The sequence below is a fragment of the Pyxicephalus adspersus genome, chromosome Z, assembly GCF_032062135.1.
Source record: "Pyxicephalus adspersus chromosome Z, UCB_Pads_2.0, whole genome shotgun sequence".
In the NCBI taxonomy this organism is placed as follows: domain Eukaryota; kingdom Metazoa; phylum Chordata; class Amphibia; order Anura; family Pyxicephalidae; genus Pyxicephalus; species Pyxicephalus adspersus.
Genome location: NC_092871.1, coordinates 22,108,906 through 22,129,816, shown reverse-complemented (window position 1 = coordinate 22,129,816; position 20,911 = coordinate 22,108,906). Strand labels below are relative to the sequence as shown.

Sequence of the window (20,911 nt, the reverse complement as noted above, 5' to 3'; positions counted from 1 at the left end):
CATTTTAGTGGTTAAGTTTACCTATTCTTTAAATGAAATCCCCTGTCCATGAAATTTAAAGGCTTAAACGTTACCCTACTAAATTGCTGAATTTCCTACTTTCAAAAGACAAAACCCATAATCTGCATATTTATTAAAGATCAGATGCTTGTAGTATATAAAAGTTAAAGGGTTGCTATAACAGACAGGTACCTAAAGCTAATGATGGAAGTGACCATTTGGAAGTTACTCTTCATGATAGATTTCAGTAGATGATACAGTTAAACATACTACAAATCAAAGTAAATAATTGGCAAAGTATTGGTTCAAAAATGTTTGACTTTAAAATAAAGTAATAATCACTTGACAAAAAAACTAAAAATGGTTTTTATAATCCTGTTTTATTCTGTTTTTAGGGTTTACTTTTTCAAATAATGTTTTATATTGTTTTAATATACAATCTTTGTTTTATAATAAACCATTTATTATATTGTAAAACAAATCCCAGAGCACTATGGGTTAGCTAAAATGATAGCAAAACAGTAGCAGTCTACCTTCAGGCTTCATTTGTCCGATTAAAACCTATAACTAAAATTTCACTCTTTTTCACTTATTTATAAAAAATCTGTAACAAAAAAAAATTAAATAGAGTTGATCAACAAGGGAAATGTGTTTTCAGTTGCTCCCCATTTTACTATATAAATATAGACATTTCATCAGACAGTACATGGGTGGTTCTTTAATTATAAATACACCTTTTAATTAATCAATTACCAGTAATCTCTAAATCTTTAATATTACCAATTGGTCATGCTTTAAAATAGAAAACTACATTAACAATATTATATCCGCACATTTCTTGGAACATCTTAAGTCCCAAAACAGAGGTGTGAACAGATTTATGGGGTAAGCTGGTACATTGCCCTCAGGTGTTCCCTAGCGCACACAATACACAAACCATGATCACAATGGAATGTCATCTTAGTATTGGGTTATGGATACAGAAGAATAGATCTTTGGTTTTGGATCTTTGGAAGCTTTGGTTTAATATTATATGGCACTAACTCTAATAGGTGAATCTTTGCATATTCAACTGAAAACATTTTAACTGTATTTTTATAAAAGACAATATGATCAAGCAATCAACCACAAGCACTACCTTATGTCTGTTGGTGGCCAAACAGAATGGAAGTTCCTATCTCCAAAATTGATATAAATGGGGCAGGGGAACAATTGGGAGTTGATGAACAGATCACAGATGGTGGTGATCAAATAGTTTTGATCTGAGTAGCAATCCATTTCTCCCTTTGAGAACATGAGACTTAGATATCCTTTGCATGGGTCCACGCTCAAGATCATCCAATGACAGTCTGCCACATTGTTTAGAAAATGTCAGTACAGCCCTCTATTATATTATTGGAGAATATACTATGGAGAAATTGCTTAGGACCAATATGACTGTTAACCAAGTGAAATCACAGAAAATAGTACCAGGTATATACAGGTAATGTTTTTCCCATTGTTGCATATAAATGTGCCTGTTTTCTCAGCACAATCAGAACAGAAAAAAAGTTTCATACTGCCTCCATGCTGACCAAGTTTCTGAAAACTGGCTACGTAAATCTTTTCCAATTGTGAATTTCTTAATCTAGGTAAATTCCAAACTAGATTTCCAAATCTAGTTTGACCAATCCAACTACATTCAATCCAATTCTAATTTTTTTCATTTCTGCTCACCTTTATTTCTTCTCACTATTCACTAATATTTGAGTCAAAGTTGCAAATTCAGAAGGATTGAGAACAACTTAAAATTACCGCTTATAAGAACTTTTAGTGATTTCATTAAGATAATTAACTTTTGCCTCTGAATTTAATTCCTGTCCCTGTGATATCTATGAAATGGGAGGACCAGATGCTACAGGGACAAGAAAGCCAAAACTGCAATAAAAACATTATCAGAAAGCTAAACAATATAATTTAACAAAAATTTAAACTGCTCACTTCCTAAGGTGAAATATCTTCTTGGAAGGGATATATCACTTAGTTTAGAGAATATAATGACATTTCACTTTATAAATATTACTCAAAAAGTTTTTCCTGCATAATTGGATGGTTTAAGTCAGCTTCGCTTCATCTAATTTTTTAAGAAGACAAATAATAGTCCTTTAGTAAATCATTTGGAGTGATGGGAAATCTCCCAAATCGGGACACAAACAGTAATAAATATTTGTTCTAGGTCTTTGGCTAGAGTTTGACTGAAGCTGTACTTTAAAGCGCATCTATTTTTTATGGTTCAACACATTTATCAATCCTTGATTCTTTAGTGGTCCAAAAATCATTACTCATTTGGGACCCACATTTAAATTTTATTTGGAGCTGAAAATACATTATTGAATATTACAGTAAGTGGTGACCAGGGTAATGAATGACATTTGAAGAAATCAGTCCATCCAAGGTGATTGTGTAGGCTTCAATATACATTAAATAGGAGTAGATCTTGTATTAGAAACCTTTGTTCTTTCTGCTTTTTAACACAAATGTACACAGGGACCAGCTTGTAAGGTTTTTGGTGCAGTTCCAATAACAGATCAGCAGCTTTGAAGGCCAAGCAAGGTGCACACACTAATGGTAATCCTACTCTTAAGGGGCATGATTTATTAAAGCTCTCCAAGGCTGGAGAGAATACACTTTCATTTGTGAATCTGGGTGATCCAGCAAACCTGAAATGGATTTCTTAAAGGTCATTTGCTATTTGTTAGCAAATGTTTTCAATCCTGGAACAGATCCATTGCAGGTTTGCTGGACCACCCAGCTTCACTGATGAAAGTGTATCCTTTCCAGCCTTGGAGAGCTTTAATAAATCAAGGCCAAGGAGCCGGACTGGTGGCAACACTACCACAATGCATAAATTCCCTGAGATTGTAAAGCCAGTCTTCAGGACTTTTACTATAGTTCCAGTAGCAAATCATCAGCTTTAAAGGCCATATTTTTTCAACACATTTCCAGAACTAGAAATTCGGACGTTCCCATCATAGAGGTTGAGACGCCAAATTTTTGGTGATGCCTGGGGCTGAAGATGTGAGCTTTTGTTCTCTTTCCTTTCTTTCTCTGGTGTATTTCTATTTACCATCCCATACGTATATCGGTTATGTAACCACAACTGTTTGGTTTGTTAGATTTAGCTACAGCTTTGGAAAAATTCCAGAACAGGTGTAGATTTGATATCTGATCCTCAATGGTACATTATCTAAGAGGGGTGGTTTCCCTTGTGTATCAGAGTAGTTAAGGAAAAAGAGACACTTTTATTAGGCACGCAGTCCAATAGTTTCCCTGACTGATCATCCTCAAATACAACCTAATTCCATCAAGACCCCACTGTTTGTGAAGATCAAAGATGCTGCCTACAATGTTAACAGGTCAGAAGAACTTGATTCTTTTATAATCTTGAAATTGCAGGTATATAATAACATATACTGTGGTATAGAGTAATGTTGTGAATGGCATAGTTTACATCGTAAATGTACGTATCAAGAAAAGAAAGCTTAAGCATGATTGTTTATAGAACATAGATACAGGTTTACCTGTTTCTATATGAATATATGGTAAAGAATACTTAAGACTGCTTGTTTGGAGATGTAGCTAGCCCAATAAAATTACATTTTTGACCTCCAAAAATAATTATTTAATTAGCTAGCAGATGATATGAGTATGTTTTTCCTGGGAACACTTTTCATAATATTTCTTTATTGGGTGGAAAGGGGGGTCTTGCAATAAAGACATTTAGGTATCTTCCTTTTTAGGGAGATTTAAAAGTTTAGGCTTTTAAGTTGCCCTGGAATTTTCACCAAGTTCATTAATGTGTGAAAATTCCTTGCAAGAATATACAATCACATGCAAGGAAAAGTAATGATTGGATGGTGGAAGTCAACAAACTTTACCACATTCACTAGACTCGACCACAAAGCTATACTTCACAATATTTCATTACAGGACAATTTAGTTACATTTGACCTCCTGTTATAATTAAACAACTTATTATGTCTACACTGAATTTAGTAAGAATTGCTTAAAAAATCTAACTATTCTAAGAAAAAATTAAAAATCATCCTCCACATCATAAATAAATCTTAATGGGCTACTACACTTTGCACATTACTGTTCTATAGTTGCAAGGTGTCCTTTTTCTGCAGGACAGTACACCTATTCTGCAAACTTTATCAGATGCTCTAGAAGTGCAGAAGATTGTTTTCCCATCTACATTTTAAATAAGATTTTATACCTGTGTTGATACCTGTGATGTTAAGAGAGAGGTTACTTATTTAGATCAATCGGGAAATCAACAACCTATAGATGTATATATATTTTCTGTTGAATTATTTTCTCAGGCTGGGAAAGAATAGAGTTTCTTACTATGACCATTGCATTGGTTGTTCTCTGTCTGTCCTTCCTGGTGCTTCTCAATAGAAAGAAGGGTAAGCTTCCACCAGGTCCAAGACCAATCCCATTACTGGGCAACCTTCACCAACTGGACACCACAGACTTGGTCAAGTCACTGAAAGAGGTACTAATTTTTTTACTGATGAATTAGTATAATGTAAATTACATAGTTAGGTTTAACGACTAGGGAAATAAACATACTAGAAACCAGCATATTCTAGATAAAACCATATATACATATATAATATATTAAATATTTAAAGATTTGATTCATAAAGGGTCTTCAATCTGATGGCCAACTTCAGTGTCCAATACCAAGCTGTGGGAGTGTATAATGTATGCTCAACTATTTCTAAGAAAGTAATGGTTTACATGCTATTTATTGATCCAAAAGCAAATGTGAAGTAAATTTAAAAAAGCCTTCTTTCAGATCTTTCAGTCAGCCAAGAGAAGGGATCATGTAGAAACAAGCTTTTCCTACACAAGCTCTGCAAAAATATTTTATATATACTTCACACATCATGCAGCACCAACGGCAGTTTTACCTTTAGTTATATTTTTAATATTGGATAAATATAACTTGTAGGTGGCAGCAGGGAGGCAGGCAATGTGTGATATGGGAACACCTAGGAATTGGGCTGCATACAGTCAAAAAATCTTATTTGCAAAGGCAGACAATAAGCAAAAAAAAAATGCTGGGCTTACTTATTAGTAAATTCTAAAAAAAAAACAAAGCAAAGCGTCATGTAAATAAACTGTGATAAATATGTTTTATAAATATATTTTGTATAGTAAATCTTTTAAATTAGGTAATTAAACAGTTTTTTAAATAATAAAAAAATTAAAAGATGGAAATGATTGGTGCCTGGGAATGGAACATTAAATACATTTTGTGTGGTTGTCACACCTACAAATCATTAAACAAACAAACTTGGCACCATGAATGGGGTTATATTTGCATTGTATGTTAGTTTATAAAAATGTAAACTTTCAAAACAATTAAAATCAAAGTGCACAGCACGATGGCAATACAATAATATACTGCAGTTTGCTTTTTGTATTTCATCTAATTATTCATGCACATTTTGTTTATGTTTTTTACTCTTGTGTTTTGACTTATTTCTTTTATACTACTTTTTCTGTTATATGTGTTGTTTTACACTATATTTCAATCATCCTGAGTAACGTTACAACATACCTACAGCTGAGTGCCAAATACGGCCCCGTCTTTACAATCTATCTTGGCCCGACGCCCCATGTTGTCCTTTTTGGCTACCAAGCAGTCAAGGAAGCTTTGGTGGAACAAGCTGATAATTTCAGTGGCAGAGGGGCTTTCCCTGTAGCTCACAAGTTCACCCAGGGCAATGGTAAGACCTTTCTGTATTTATTGTAAGGATAATTTGCAGCAGACTTATTAGTGTAAAAAAAAAAAGATAAGAAGCAATAACACTATAATTGAAAAGAATACCGTTTTAGGTGATGCTATTCCGACTGAATAGTATTGAAGGATCTATTTATAATATATGCTTTATTCTGTTAAATAAATATATATAATATGTAAAGTTGTAAAGTGCTTTAATGATATGAACAATAAAGTGGACTTCATAAATTCCATTTTTTTCAAAAAGGAAAATAATTATTGTACATGGAGGTGGTGCATCTGATGATTGCCTTGAGAAGGTAATAAGAGTGATTACATTGTCTCCAAGTGTGTAACAATATAAGTGGGCACCCCTTTGCATGGCCAACCAATGTAACAGGGCACCACTCCCACTGACCACTAGTATACAGGGTCGCCAATCCCAGAAAACAAAAGGGTAATGCATCTTTCCCTAAAAAGTAGGTAGGGGGCAATTCTTCTACTGACCACCTATGTATGAAGGCAAATTTTCCCACGGACCACCAATGTAAGGGCGTGTTTCTCCACTGACCACCACGTTAAGATCTGTTTTGGGAATCAAATGTTATGTAAGCTATTATCTTTATTGTTTTATTTATTCCTGTCTTTTGGTTGAGAAATGTTTTTATGTTTTAAAATGTTTAGAATTTCTGAGCTACAGGTTTGTAAATCAGCAATGACAATGTAATGACCAAGATCCTTGCACTGTATTCTTACCCCCCTGTAGTACAAGCAGCCATACCTACATGATAGTGACAATGTGGCTTTGTTTTCAGGAGATGTGCAGCAGAGTTGTCACCCAAGTATAGGAATCTACATAAAGTGAACTTCACTGGATGAATGAATAGATATTTGTTAGACTTTGCAGGGGAGCTAAGAGAAAAACAAAACTACATATGGTTTTAAAATTAGATGCTGAAGCACATTATGGTGACAGTTTTACTTTCAGAGAAATGCACAAGTTGGACATACATGACTACATCAGGAAGCATATTAATAATGCAAGTTTAGTACTTTTTGAACAAGGAAAGATTACTTTTGGTACAAATCACATGTTAAAATGATCAACAGATTCAGAGAAATAGGCAGATGAAGTTATCTGTTGAGATAGGGGAAATTACCCAAATGGACAGACACAGTAAAAATAATTCACTTTTAGTTTTAACCTCTCCACTATTAATGTTGCTCTATATACAAATAAAACAATTGTGTTATCCAAAAGGAAATCTGAAGTCTGAAGCTTGTCCCCAATAGGCGTTAATAAATAAGTGTCTGTGCTTGGCATTCCCCATACCTATAGATCCTATAGTTCAGTATAGTGCCTGTATTGTGACCCAACTTTTCAGTAACCAGCCAAAAACAGCCCAGTGGTCACTGAAAAGTGCTAGGTGGTGGGCCCTGCTAAAAGAGGATGTAGAGAACAATGTATTCCCATCTTCTGCTCCTATTTGCTGTGCTGTTTTAAACCAAGCAAAGATGCTTTAATGCCGTTCCCTCAAAATCAGAAGGTGGTAGGCACCAATCCATAAAATGCCAATGATCAATGGTACGGTATGTTTCCATACAAATCAATATTCATTCTTCTGGTTGAAATAAAAAAATCTGATACGCCTATTTTTTTTTATAGTGTTGGCCTGTCAGTGACTCATTATCACTTATTTCATTAATTCAAATATTTAAGCGTTTAGCGTGAGAATGTTACTGCCACACAGACTATAGGAATGCGGCTGCTTTCATTAAGGACTCTTAGGAACTCATAATGATGTCTCCAAACAGAACCTGCCCATTTCTCTGTTGGTAAAGTCTGCATGGCAAACAATATAAGAACTAGAGAGGTGGAATTGAATATTGCACAATGTATAATCCACATAACTAACATTTTACACTGGGCTAAAGATCGTGCTTTGTCACTGTGACACAACAAATGAAGCCAACAAGTTTCCCATAGGACTCTGAGGGTATAACCTCAGTAACCTCAGTCCAAATGCAGCAACCTTTCTCTATTTATTTTTATGACAAAATTCTGGTTAGCTGGCCAGGTGATTATCTCAACTCAAACATCTTAAGGCTGCCCAGACCCGAAAAACAACTGCTCTTTTTTCAGTTAGACAGAAGTTGTTTACATACAATTTCTACAATGATCCACCAATACATAAAACCACTAACAGGTGAACTGAATAACAATGGTTACTTCATTACAATGGCACCTGTAAAAGGGTGGGATGTATCAGGCAGCAAGGAAACAGTCAGTTATTAAAAGCAATATGCTGGAAGTAGGAAAGTTAGGGAAATATAAGGATTTGACAAGGGTCATATTGTGACGGCTAGATAACTGGGTCAGATCATCTCTAAAGGTGTTGTCTGGTGTTCTGAGTATGCAGTAGTGTTGTGGGGCTTTTCTAGTAAGCTGGGGTTAGTACCAAAGTGGTCCAAGGAAGGACATTCAGTTTACAGGAGATAGGATTATGCACGCCCAAAGTTCATTGATGTGCATGGTGAAGATGAAGAGGGTGGTCCAATCCCATGGAAGTTATAAAAAATGTAATGCTAGCCACAAGGTGTCAAAACACATAATCCATTGCAGTTTGCTGCGTATGTGGTGTGTAGTTGCAGCCAGGGTGTCCATGGTGACCCCTGTCCACCATGTTTAAAATGAGTAAGTAGGCATCCCCATGAACTATGGGACAATGGAGGAAGTTGGTCTAGTCCTTTAAATCCCATTTTTCAATGAGCATGTGGATGGTTCAGTATGCTTGTATCATTTAGCTAAGTAAGACATGACAGCAGAATGCATTATGGTATTATTATTATTAAACAGGATTTATATAGCGCCAACATATTACCCAGCGATGGTATGAAGGGATCTTGTCAGGGGTAGACCTTTTGCTAATGTCTATGTGTCAGATACCAGAGGATACCTTCAGTCTCAAAACCTTATTATTATTACACACTATTTATATAGCACCAACATATTACGCAGCACTGTACAAAGTCCATTGTTATGTCACTACCCTTCCCTCAAAGGGGCTCACAGTCTATACCTGGGGCTCATAATCCATACCATAGTCCTGGTCAATTTTGGGGGGAAGCCAAATAACCTAACTGCATGTTTTGGGAACATTGGGGAAACCCACGCAGAACCTGCAAACTCCATGCAGATGGTGTCCTGGCTGGGATTTGAACCTGGGACCTAGCACGGCAAACATATATAGCTGATTTAGTGCACACAGTAATAGGCGGGTAGTTTTAGTGTTTTGAATGATCGGTGTAAATTTTAAACACTTTGTGAATATATGTGGAGGTTGGCTCTTATAGAGTAAAGAAGGTTGGATCAAAGGAAATCTCTTTAATAAGAAATATATGTGTGTATAGAATAATTCAGTGAAGATAAAAACTTGATATGTATTTTTTTACAAAAAGTTTTAAATATTTTATCACTTCAAAAGCCATAGTCTGGGCCCAGGTGCCCCTGGAATGCAAGAGACGTATACTTGAGAGAATTCTGTATTTGCCAAATCCCTTAAACAAGCTCTTAGTGTGCTGCATTTAAAGAAAACGCCTGCTTACAGCATGTATGAAATAAAAGCAGGTCGTCTAATATTGGAATGATTCTTGCTGCAGTCAATATATGCTTGTTCTGGGTCTAGTAGTACTTTTTATGGCTCAGTTTTTGATTAGTAATCTACTCTGCTATTCTGAACCCAGGTATTGCATTTTCAAATGGAGAGAAGTGGAAGATCCTCAGGCGTTTTGCCATGACTACCCTTAGGAATTTTGGTATGGGGAAGAAAAGTATAGAAGAACGTATTCAGGAGGAAGCTCACTTCTTAATGGAGGAACTCCAAAACACGAAGCGTGAGTATTGGGAGATTTGACTTTTTCTGTATTTTTAGCAAAGGTGCTCATGATGGTTTAAATATGCCCTGACCCTCCCTTTGCTAATTTAAACATTAAATTGCACCTGTCCTTTGATTAAAGTTACTGAAGTGACTGTTGGATCTGAAAGGAGCATACCTAAAAGAGTCTCTGTATATGCTTTAAGTCCCTAATATACAAAAATTACAGTATGTCCCTAATTACCATATTATGCAAATAATGACTTTCCAGCCGCAAAGTTAAAGTTATGACCTCTCCCTTCCCCTCATCAAATTTCAACAAAAAATGTTTTTCTTTGCTAGGTGAATGTACTTAACTAGAGATGGGCAAATTGCATTTAAAAGGTATTAAGTAGACATGGCAAATGTACAACTACATTAGAATACCAGTATTAGTGGATGCCATTTTTATTTTGCCCACTAGGTGATACTCTTTTTTTAATTCAATTCACAATGCATGCAAATTTTACTCACTGTGAATTAAAGTGATCACAGTACCACCTAGTGGACAAATACAAGATGACACCCCTGATAAATAAAGTATCTATATTTGCTTATTAACTTTTAAGTACATTAAAGTACACTTGCCCTTTTTAGTTCCCACAGAACTCCTAAACTTAGTTCTTTAATCGGAATCTCTGCTAACACTTAATGCTTAATATAATTTTTGATGGAAACCTCCCATGAGAAAAGTAAGTAGGTTACCATTGCTGACCACTTCAAATAAAAAACACCTGACTATCATGTTGATTAAATTGCTTCAATATTTTCTGACCTAGAACAGGGCTGGCTAGTCCTTGTGGGCACAGATCTACAGATTTTTAAGATTTCAGTAGTAAATGTACTAAAGTGTAGTGTACAAAAAGTTGAAAATTCCCTTTATTATGTAAATTATAGGTTCTTTATGGCCCTTGAGGGCCAGCATTGGACAGCCTTGACCTAGAACAAGTATAGGATTTCTCCAATTTTCTCTTTCTAAGCTGCATGCTTGTTCCACGTATATTCTTGGTTGATTCTTATCTACACTGAAGTATTCTATACACACACATGTATTTCTTTTTAAAGAGATTCCCTTTGATCCAACCTTCTTCTTAAGTCGAGCCGTCTCCAATGTCATCTGCTCCATCGTGTTTGGTAATCGGTTTGAATATAAAGATAAGAAATTCCTGACACTTCTTGAGCTCATTAATGACAACTTTCAAATCATGAGCTCTGCTTGGGGAACGGTAAGACAAAATATCCTTTTCTTATTTATACCCAACTAAAAAATGTGAAAGTGATTTTTCCCATTGTTTGCTATATAATCCTAAACATATATTTTTAATATAATATTTTAGTATTTGAAATGGAACATTTAGTCACTCTAATAAATTCCTAGCATGTCACTAACAACCTGATTGCTATTCACATTGAGCGTGTAAGAACATTTACATACCAGGTCGTGCACTTCTATTTCTAACAGGAGGGATTACAAAGAAAATATACTGATTAGTGAACAATAGACATCCCTATAATTTATATCTCATATAGCAAATTTTCACTTTTTGAATTCAGTCTTGGAGCCGTGCGTGTGATGAGGTTATGAGTGAGGAAATCTTAAGTAGGTCATTGGAGGAGCAGAGAGAGCGGCAGGGGGAGTATTTTTCTAACAGCTCAGAAAGGTAAGTGGGACAAGAACTCTGGAGGGATTTTAAGGCAAAGCACAGGAGCTTGAATTTGATTCTAAGGTGAAATGGAAGCCAATAAAGAGAACTTCAAAGAGATGTAGCGGAGGAGGAGCGGAGGGAAGGATGGATGAGTCTGGCAGCAGCATTCCTTATAGATTGTAGAGGAGAGAGTCGGGTTAGTGGAATACCAGAGAGAAGGAGGTTACAGTAGTCCAGACGGGAGATGATAAGAGCATGTACAAGGAGTTTGGTGGTCACTGCGGACTGCACAGGTAAAAGTGACAGGGCCTGAAAATGTTCTGAAAGTTGGCGGGGGAGAGGGGAGAATCTACAATGTACATGAGGGGAGGGTGACTGTGTTATTAGCGGAAGTTTTTTTTTTTTTGGTTCTGGTGTTTTGCATTTTCGCTGTGCTTTATTATTCTTTTCCATATTAACCTCTATAGCTGTTTTTAGTAGAATGAATCTTGGAAGAACTTCTTTTTGCCCATTCATGTGCCCATTTGCTACATCTTTATGCCCATTCATGTCTAATATAATTCCACCATTATTCTGTCTTCATGCAGTTATACAACATATTCCCAGGACTCATGGATCATCTGCCGGGGCCTCATCATCGCATCTTTAGGAATTTTGAAAATATGAAGATCTTTGTGCTGGAGCACCTGAGGAAACACGAGGAGACCTTTCAGCCAGACTGTCCTCGAGATCTGATTGACTGTTTTCTTAACAAGATGCAAAAGGTGAGAAAAAGCAGAATCTCCTTTAGGGCAGCGGTCACCAACAACGGACCTCAAGGACCACTAAATTCATAATTTTAAATCCGGCGGACCATTGGAACAAATTTTTTTAAAAAGATAAATACATTTTTAAAATATTGATCTTCCTAATGGTGCTGACAAGGACTGTGGAGGCTCTGATTCATTGATCAGCTCACAGTTAGGTGAAGTATTACTATTGTTACTATTATTATTAGTTGCATTATCTTTGGTATTACTAAAGAAATGCAAAATATTTGTTTGCTTTTTCTCACTCATTATGGGATTATTTCATTCCAATCCAAGACCAAACAACAATTAATAGTTATCAAACCATTTAATGCTATTAAATATAACAGGTAAAGAAAATACACAGGTAAGGTCATACTTACCTAAAAGATCATCTGAGAAATAAACAAATAAAATAAAACAATGGGATGAGAATCGGTATTGGCGGAGCGGGGTGACTGTTGTAATGGTGGAAACAATACCGAAGCGTACGGCTCGGCAGCGGTTGCCTCATACAACTTACACTGACGTCACGCTGCGCCTCCCTTGTTTTCCCGTCTCCAGTACAATTCATGAATTTAGTGCAATATAAAGGCGAAAATTGTCATTCAGAATATAAGAATTTATTAGAATATTATTTTTGTTTTATTATTAATAAAACATAAAAATTGCAAATAATGTTCAAATTTTTCTGTGGACCACCAAAATTTTCCTGCGGACCACTGGTTGGCGAGCACTGGTCTAGAACATACCATAATATATAGTATTCCATGTATTGACATACATTTTTCAACCTAGGAGAAAGAGAATCCAGAGAGCAACTTCAATATGGACACCATGGTAATGACCACTCTTAATTTATTTTTTGGAGGAACAGAAACTGTCAGCACCACCCTGAGATATGGAATACTTATTCTGATGAAGTATCCACACATTACTGGTATGAATTCTACAGCTGGGCAGAAACTACTGATTAGATGTAATGAGCAGTGAAGTATGTTATTGGAGACGTATTGGTGGTCTTATATTCTTGAAATGACCAACATGGGTAAATATGGGCAGTTATGTCACATAAAATACAACTTCCTAAGGCGTTGGCCTGCATATATTCAGGGACCTTCTGCCCTACCTGGCTCCTCACTTCTGGTATCACATGGTCACATGATCACAGGTCAGGTGTAAAGGAAAGAAATCAGGAATACCAAATCGTAGATAGTGGGAGGTGTAGGAAGGAAGGAGATAAACCAAGAAGGGTTAAATATAAGTGACCCCCATGTCATTACTACAGCTGAAAGTGTTTTATGAGACCTCAGTTTTTATGAAGTGATAGGTAGTGAGGTTAGGTACCGGTTTACTATCTTCTTTACATTTCTTTAAAAGTTTATTTATATGATAGAGTCACTTTAAGTGGCACACATGACACCCTATCAAGTATAATTAGTGGTTGTATTCTAATAAGGTATACCAAATTACATACCAATGAACAGATTACACAGTAATTTTGTCTTGGCAAAGCAGAGCAGAATTGAGAATAGATAACATGAAGGATTAGCCATGGTGAAGTATAGGGCATGAACGTTTATGTAATCAGTTAAAAGCGCATGGGGCATTTCTGCGAAGTGTATACAGGAAAGCATACCAAATTTAGTGCCCAATAGGAGGGTAAAAATGGAGATCAGTTTAACCTGGGTTTTTTCTTTGTCATTTTTAATACAACCTGGATTTGCCGTTGTATCATGTGACTCCTTTATAACAGGTTACTAGGTTCAGTTTTGTAAAAAGCCTCCTTATAAATTTCTAGACAGGTGATCACTGTAACTGATACTAACTAAAGTAATAAAATAATACATAGGAGCTTAAGAGTGTCAGACCTGGACCTTAAGCACAATGGCCTTTGTCCTTGCTTAGAACTAAAATCACTTCTTGTTGGCCTGAAACTTTGAATTTTAATGGTGGCCTAATAAAGATGTATGGATAACTGAGAATCACAGTCTGTTCAATCAATCTGCTTAATAATATGTTCCAGCATTCCTTCTATAGGAAACACACTCAAGGACCAGCTTAGTCACACTATGAAGCAACCTAAGGTGTATGTCCAGCCGATTTTACATATCAGGACACAATAGGAAATCATTTGGCCCATACTAGGTTCTAAAATGATTTCAACCTCAAATGTAAAACAACACACAACAGAGTCAATAGGCCCTGATTTATTAAAGCTCTGGAGGAGCTACACTTTCATCAGTGAAGCTGGGTGATTCAGCAAACCTGGAATTGATCTGGTCCAGGATTTAAAACATTTGCTAGCAAATAGCAAATGAAGAAATCCATTCCAAGTTTGCTGGATCACCAAGCTTCACTGATGAAGGTGTATCTTCTCCAGCATTGGAGAGCTTTAATAAATCAGGACCATTATTTGTTTGCCAAAAATGAAGCCATAATGAAGAAGTAATTGTTTTCTGTATGACTTTATCTGTTTTTACATTGTTGTAGAGGAATTTTGGCCCACTTTTTTACAACATCGCTTCAATTGTTTATGCACAGCTCCCACCACAGCATTTTCGAGACAAGCTCCGGACTTTGACCGAATTATTGCAACACTTTGATTCTTTTTCTATTCGGCCATTCTGTTGTAGATTTTTTGTTTGCTTTGGATCATTGTCCTGTCGCATGACCCAATTTTGGGCACGCTTTAACAGTTGCACAAATGGCCTCATATTTGATTCCAGATTATTTTAGAATACAGAGTATTCAGAGAGTTTATAGTTACTTCAATTACTGAATGAATGCGCATTATGGCCAAACTACACTAAATTGAACTCATTTGTCCAAAGGACATTGTTCCAAACGTTTTGTAGTTTGTTAAAATGCAACTTTACAAACTTCAACCGGGCTGCCATTTCTTTTTTAAAGAAGAAGTTTCTCCTGGCAGCAATTCCAAACAAGACATACTTATTCATTGTATAACTGTAACATTTACTGTGCTAACTGTGGCCTGTTTTTTGCAATTTCTCTGAACCTTGCACAGTCTGACCTTGCGTTGAATTTGCTTTCACTCTTGGCAACTGACTTGAATGTTTCCCACTTGTGAATTATTTTTCTTACTGTAGAGTGATAGACTTCATTTTGTTTCAAAATGGCCTTTACACTTCATAGATTGCTGGGCAGCAACTATTGCTTTTCTACGATCTCTGCTGATGTCTTTCTTCCATGGCAATGTGTTAACACACAGCTGAATGCTCCAAACCAGCAAACTGCCGAAATGTCTGCCTTTATAGAGGTGGTCACATGTTGTTGTTCATCTAAAGTTGTATTTACTGAATTTTAAGACCTGCCAAGAACCTGATGTTCTTTTATTATGTCCTGATATGCAAAACCTTGGAACTAATAGAGAGTGTACTTTCATTCACACAAATGTATGTCACCATTTTTTTCATTACCTCACTTCCTGTCTGGGTAAAAAGTTAGCATCATGTCCACAAGTAAGCAGAAATGTCTCCATTGGAGTCCTGATTTCAGTAAAATACCATAAGGGGCTCTAAATTTTCTATACCCTTACTGAAAACAAAAAAAAAAATGACTGGACTGTTTCTTAATCCACTATAATTTTGGGCTTAGAGGTGTGGAATCCACAACCTGAGATCTGTAAGGCCATAGTATTACTAATAAATATGATGGATGTTAACAGAAAAACAAAATACTTTTCAAATTCATTCCTTGTTTCTACTTTGTGCCTATCCAGAGAAAGTTCACCAGGAGATAGATATAGTGATTGGAAGGAATCGGTGCCCTGCAGTGGAAGATCGGAGTAAAATGCCATACACAGATGCCGTGATACATGAGATCCAACGTTTTACCACCATCATCCCACTTAGCCTACCGCATTGTGTAATACAAGACACTTATTTCAGAGAATACTTTCTGCCACAGGTGAGATAGAAAAAATCATAACAGGTAATAGAGATAAGACAGATAGTTATATAGTCAGTTAGGTTGAAAAAAGACATAATTCTATCAAATTAAACCAGTAGGGAAATAAACATTTCCCAGATATAAAACCCTATAAGATATAGTTGATCCAAGGGAAGGCAAAAAAAAAACCCTGGTACAATTTGCTTCAACTGGGAAAATTTCCTTTCTGATTCCCTGAGCCAATGGGATGTTCCCTGGACCAACAGTCTCTGTTATCTTAACTTTAAATCCTTAGTACCCAGTTATATTCTGTGCTTCTAGAAAAACATCCAGCTTTTTCTTAAAGCAACCTATAAAATTTGAAAAAATTTGTGGAGCTGATCCCACATTTTCACAGACCTTACAGTGAAGAATCCCTTCCTTATCTGGAGCTTAAACTTCTTTTCCTCCAGACGCAAAGAGTGCCCTCTTGTCCTTTGTAATGATCTCAAAGTGAATAATGGGGAAGAGAGTTCTCTATATGGACCATTTATATATTTATACAAGGTGATCACATCCCCCCTTTTACGTCTCTTCTCAAGGGAGAATAGATTCAGTTCAGCTAATCTCTCCTCATAGCTGAGCTCCTCCATTCCTTTTATTAGTTTGGTTGCCCTCATTGCACTCTCTCTAATTCCACAATGTCCTTTTTGTGAACTGGTGCCCAAAACTGGACTGCATATTCCAGATGTGGTAATTGTGTTTTGTGTTAAATATCACCTTAGGCAATAGACAAACCAGTGAATCTCGATCTATACTGACAGTGTAGCCAATTGCTGATTTGACAGGATCCACAGACTCACCAAAAAGACTCAGGAGTGGAATCCATTATTTGTTACAACTTAGAGAATCAGTGTATTTCTTCGAATTTCATTCCTATCCAATAATCTGTTTATCCAGCAACTGTAAAAAAAAAAAACAGAAACTAGGAATGTGCAGGATGAGATTTCTAACTGAGAAAACATAAGGGAATACCTAGGAACATACCACACACACAATATAAAAAATAAACAAGTTTTTGTGGCATTCACAACCCTCTGCTCCAATATTTCTGAATATGTCCTCTTGGTATTCGCAAGCTGTAATTTTAGGTAAAACTGGACAATAAAACACCACAAAGAAATGTCCATCTCAATGATTACCTAACACAAAGTCAGCTTTTAGATAGAAAAAAATGTTATTGCTGCTGATTTGATTTAATATAAAACAGTTCCTAAAAATTAAGGCATTTGTATAGCCAGTTTTTTTTTACTTAGGCTAGATTGGGGACAGGTTAAAGCCCCTTACCAGTTTATTTCTTGATTTTGTCATATGTGTTTTTTTGACAAGATTTCTCTTCACGTGCACTTGAAACTACAACAGAGAATAAAATGAAATCTCACACAACTTTCCCTCCTGGTGAGATGTAACTAAAACAAATGTCCCCATTGAAAGAATTCTACTAATACCTTGTTTTAATGTTTTATTACTTACTGTCCTATTGGCACCAGGCCAAATAAAGAGGAGTAAATCATCCTGGAGAGGTCACAGATAACAAAAAATTCTTGTCAGGGTTCTAAACCTTCCATACTGTATCCAAAATATTAATGGTTTGGTGAACTAAATGAACTCTTAGGCTGGGTACACACATGCAATGGATCTTGTCCGATAATTGGCCCACAGCTGATATTGTATGTGTACAGTGCTCGTCATCAACTGTGGATCAGCAGATGATGAACGATCATAATGAAAGTGAAGAGGAGAGCGCACAGTGGGGTGCCACTCTGTCATTCTCTCCCTCCCCTCTCCATAGAGCAGAATGGTGCTGTGTGCACAGTGCTCGTTCATGCATTGTGCAGTCGTTAATCGTTGCAAAGGATTGTGAACGATTTTTGACTTTGTGTGTTTCAAAACATTTAGCTAAGTACTTTCTATATATATGCTAGTGGGGGATACTAATACTGACTTTAAAAACATGCAGTATACATTATTCTGTATTCTTTGCAGGGCACAGAAGTCATCCCAGTTCTCACCTCTGTTCACGCTGACCCTGAGAAATTCAAAGATCCCCAAACTTTCAACCCTGAAAACTTCTTGGATGAGAATAATCGCTTCAAGGCAAATGATGCTTTCATGCCATTCTCCTCAGGTATTTATATCAGAAATTCGATTTCGTTGGTTTTATTTTCAGAAAACATAATAGGAGATTGTGAGAAGGTAACATACCCTGGTCAAAGGATATTAAACGTTATGAAACCTAAAATGATATACTGAAAACATGCAAACCCTAAATATAGAATTACATGAGATCATAACAGACCTAAGAAACCTTGGGTGTAAGATTTTAACGTTTATGTAATGCTACCACATTTTGCAAAGAATTATTAATACTTTTGTTCAGTTTTTATTACTGCCTGCATCTACACTGAATTATTTACTTTCCTATTTGTCCTAATAACCATTGACACCAAGACAGCAAGTGATAGGGAATCCAAACTTTTACAGCTGTCAGGTTGGTAGAAACCTTCTAGTGAGAGTAATTGTCCCACAGACATAAATGTCCAAGATGATAACTCCTTTTACTTTCTATAGATGTCTCATTTTTAGTTGAATCTCCAGGAGGTCCCAAATCTCTCCAAGGGGAGACAGAAGAATAACCCTTCTCGAATCTAATCGGAAGTTGTGGCTATAGACACGCAGAGAGCAGTTGCAAAAATAATGTGGAATTCTACTTTAAGGCTAAACTGTTACAAATCTGATTAATTATTGACAGAACGAAAAACAACATGAATAGAGGTTATCTGCATCACATTGAAGTTACCCCTGCTGCCTATATCAAGATGCAGAAATCTGGGGGTTTGGTGTTATAAGCCAAATTAAAATTTTACTGTAAAAGTCAAGCATAGACCCACCTCATTCTGACATTTAAACTTCCTTATCGGTCCCATAAAGCAGTATGATCAAATAATTTGACTATAAGTGCAGCTCCTAACATCATCATGTCTTTGCACAAAATTTTCAGCAAATGTAATGTTATACAAAGTTCTCAAACACTGCAGACATGCATAAGGTGATGGTCAGAGACTGCACATATGGGACAGGTGATGGTCAGAGACTGCACATATGGGACAGGTGATGGTCAGAGAAGGTGATGGTCAGAGACTGCACATATGGGACAGGTGATGGTCAGAGACTGCACATATGGGACAGGTGATGGTCAGAGATTTCGGACAGGCAACAGGTGATGTCAGACACTGCATACATATGGGACAGGAGATGGTCAGAGACTGCACATATGCCACAGAAGATATTTCAAGAATGCATAGGGGCAACATGTAGTGGTCAGAGATCGCAGATACGAAACAGGTGATGCTGGTGACTGCACACATACCGTAGAAAATGGTTGAAGACATCACACATACAACAGGTGATAGTCAGGAATTGCAAAAATGCAACAGGCGATCATTAAACACTGCAAACATGCAACAAAAGATGGCTAGAGACTGCAGGCATGCAACACGAGATAGTCAGAGACCCCTGATGTGCAGCAGGATATGTTTGGAAACCAAAAAATATTATAGGACATCCCTACTCAAATCTAGCCCTCTATGGTGCCATATAGGTTCGAATTTTCTTAAAAGCAAAGTCGATTTTTAATTCTTTGCAGACCATACCTTGCTAAATTTACTGTTATATGTTAGAGACATGCTAAGTAGGAGTGGGTTGAAACGTTGAGCTGGACAGCCCTGCTTCAGAAGATGGTTTGAGATGGAGAAGTTGGAGAGATGTTGGAGATTGGTAACATACATCATGAAGAATTAATAGGAGAAGACATGTAAAATAAGACTGCTAGAGATTAGAGATATCACAACCCATCTACAAATCTGTGTTTTTAATGTGTGGGCCCAGCAGCTCACTGAGAAATTGTTGTTCATATATAAATTTGCAAGCCAGACCAGGCAATTAATCAAGGAAATTGCAAACTAATATTTTAGGGGACCCTAAGGGCCAAACAACAAGTTGGATAATTAGTTGGACTTAGGTGTCATCAGTCTCAGCATTCTCCCTTTCATTGTCCCCAGTATGTAATATGGCCACATATTTTCTATCATTAAAGCAGGAAAGTATTCATTCAATAGACACTAATAATAAAAGCTTTTTTGTCTTGCAGGTAAACGGATCTGCCTGGGAGAAGGTCTGGCCCGCATGGAGCTTTTCATATTTTTTACCACTATACTGCAAAACTTTTCTTTCAAGCCAATAATCCATCCTGATCAGATTGACCTCACCCCATCAACCACTGGAGCTGGCAATGTTCCCCCTTTCTATAAATTTAGTGTTATTCCTCGCTAGATTAACTTCTTCAACTTTAAAAATAGTAAATCCCCAACTTTTAAAGAAGAAACGCATTAATCTATATCAACCAGCAGAGGGCAGCAGAGTAGCATCTTTAGTTTACATGAAAATTTAGAATACACTGTATGAAATGTCAAGTTAAAAAGTAAAAACAGCTTCAACAAAATAAACTTTGAAATGTCTCTGTGTTGTGATGCAATGTAATTATTCTTCTCCAAATAATTATTTATTGATCAGATTTCACAAATGTTGCTTGTGCTTAGCCATTTCAGTTCTAGTACTTGTATTCCCTTTATGGGCCAGCGCAATTTTTATGCGTCTATGAGCCTGTTTATTTGGTGATTTCGATCATTACCTCCTTATTATATATATTGTTTTTGGGCACAAAACAGGTTTTATTTTGCCATTTTGGTATTTTGTAAAAAATATTTTATTTCCTATATAATTTATAGGAAAAAAATGTTACATTTTTTAACAGTATCAACTATACAAAAAAGTTGT

The 20,911-nt window shown here is 36.3% G+C and overlaps 1 protein-coding gene across 1 annotated transcript; it reads left to right on the top strand.

The window, feature by feature from the left end:
• Positions 1-3,297: 3,297 nt before the first annotated feature.
• On the top strand, positions 3,298-20,585 carry LOC140344490 (cytochrome P450 2F2-like). The gene is made up of 10 exons (XM_072431643.1): positions 3,298-3,395; positions 4,365-4,540; positions 5,621-5,783; positions 9,521-9,670; positions 10,756-10,916; positions 11,924-12,100; positions 12,923-13,064; positions 15,867-16,054; positions 18,062-18,203; positions 20,226-20,585. Exons 1-10 carry the CDS (start codon positions 3,374-3,376, stop codon positions 20,405-20,407), a joined length of 1,503 nt encoding a protein of 500 aa, XP_072287744.1. The 5' UTR covers positions 3,298-3,373; the 3' UTR covers positions 20,408-20,585.
• Positions 20,586-20,911: the final 326 nt, after the last annotated feature.

Coding starts and splice junctions, on each gene's coding strand:
- LOC140344490 (XM_072431643.1), top strand. CDS start 3,374: ATGCTGCCTACAATGTTAACAG. Junction 10,917..11,923: donor TGAGCTCTGCTTGGGGAACG/GTAAGACAAAAT, acceptor GTCTTCATGCAG/TTATACAACATATTCCCAGG. Junction 13,065..15,866: donor GAAGTATCCACACATTACTG/GTATGAATTCTA, acceptor GTGCCTATCCAG/AGAAAGTTCACCAGGAGATA.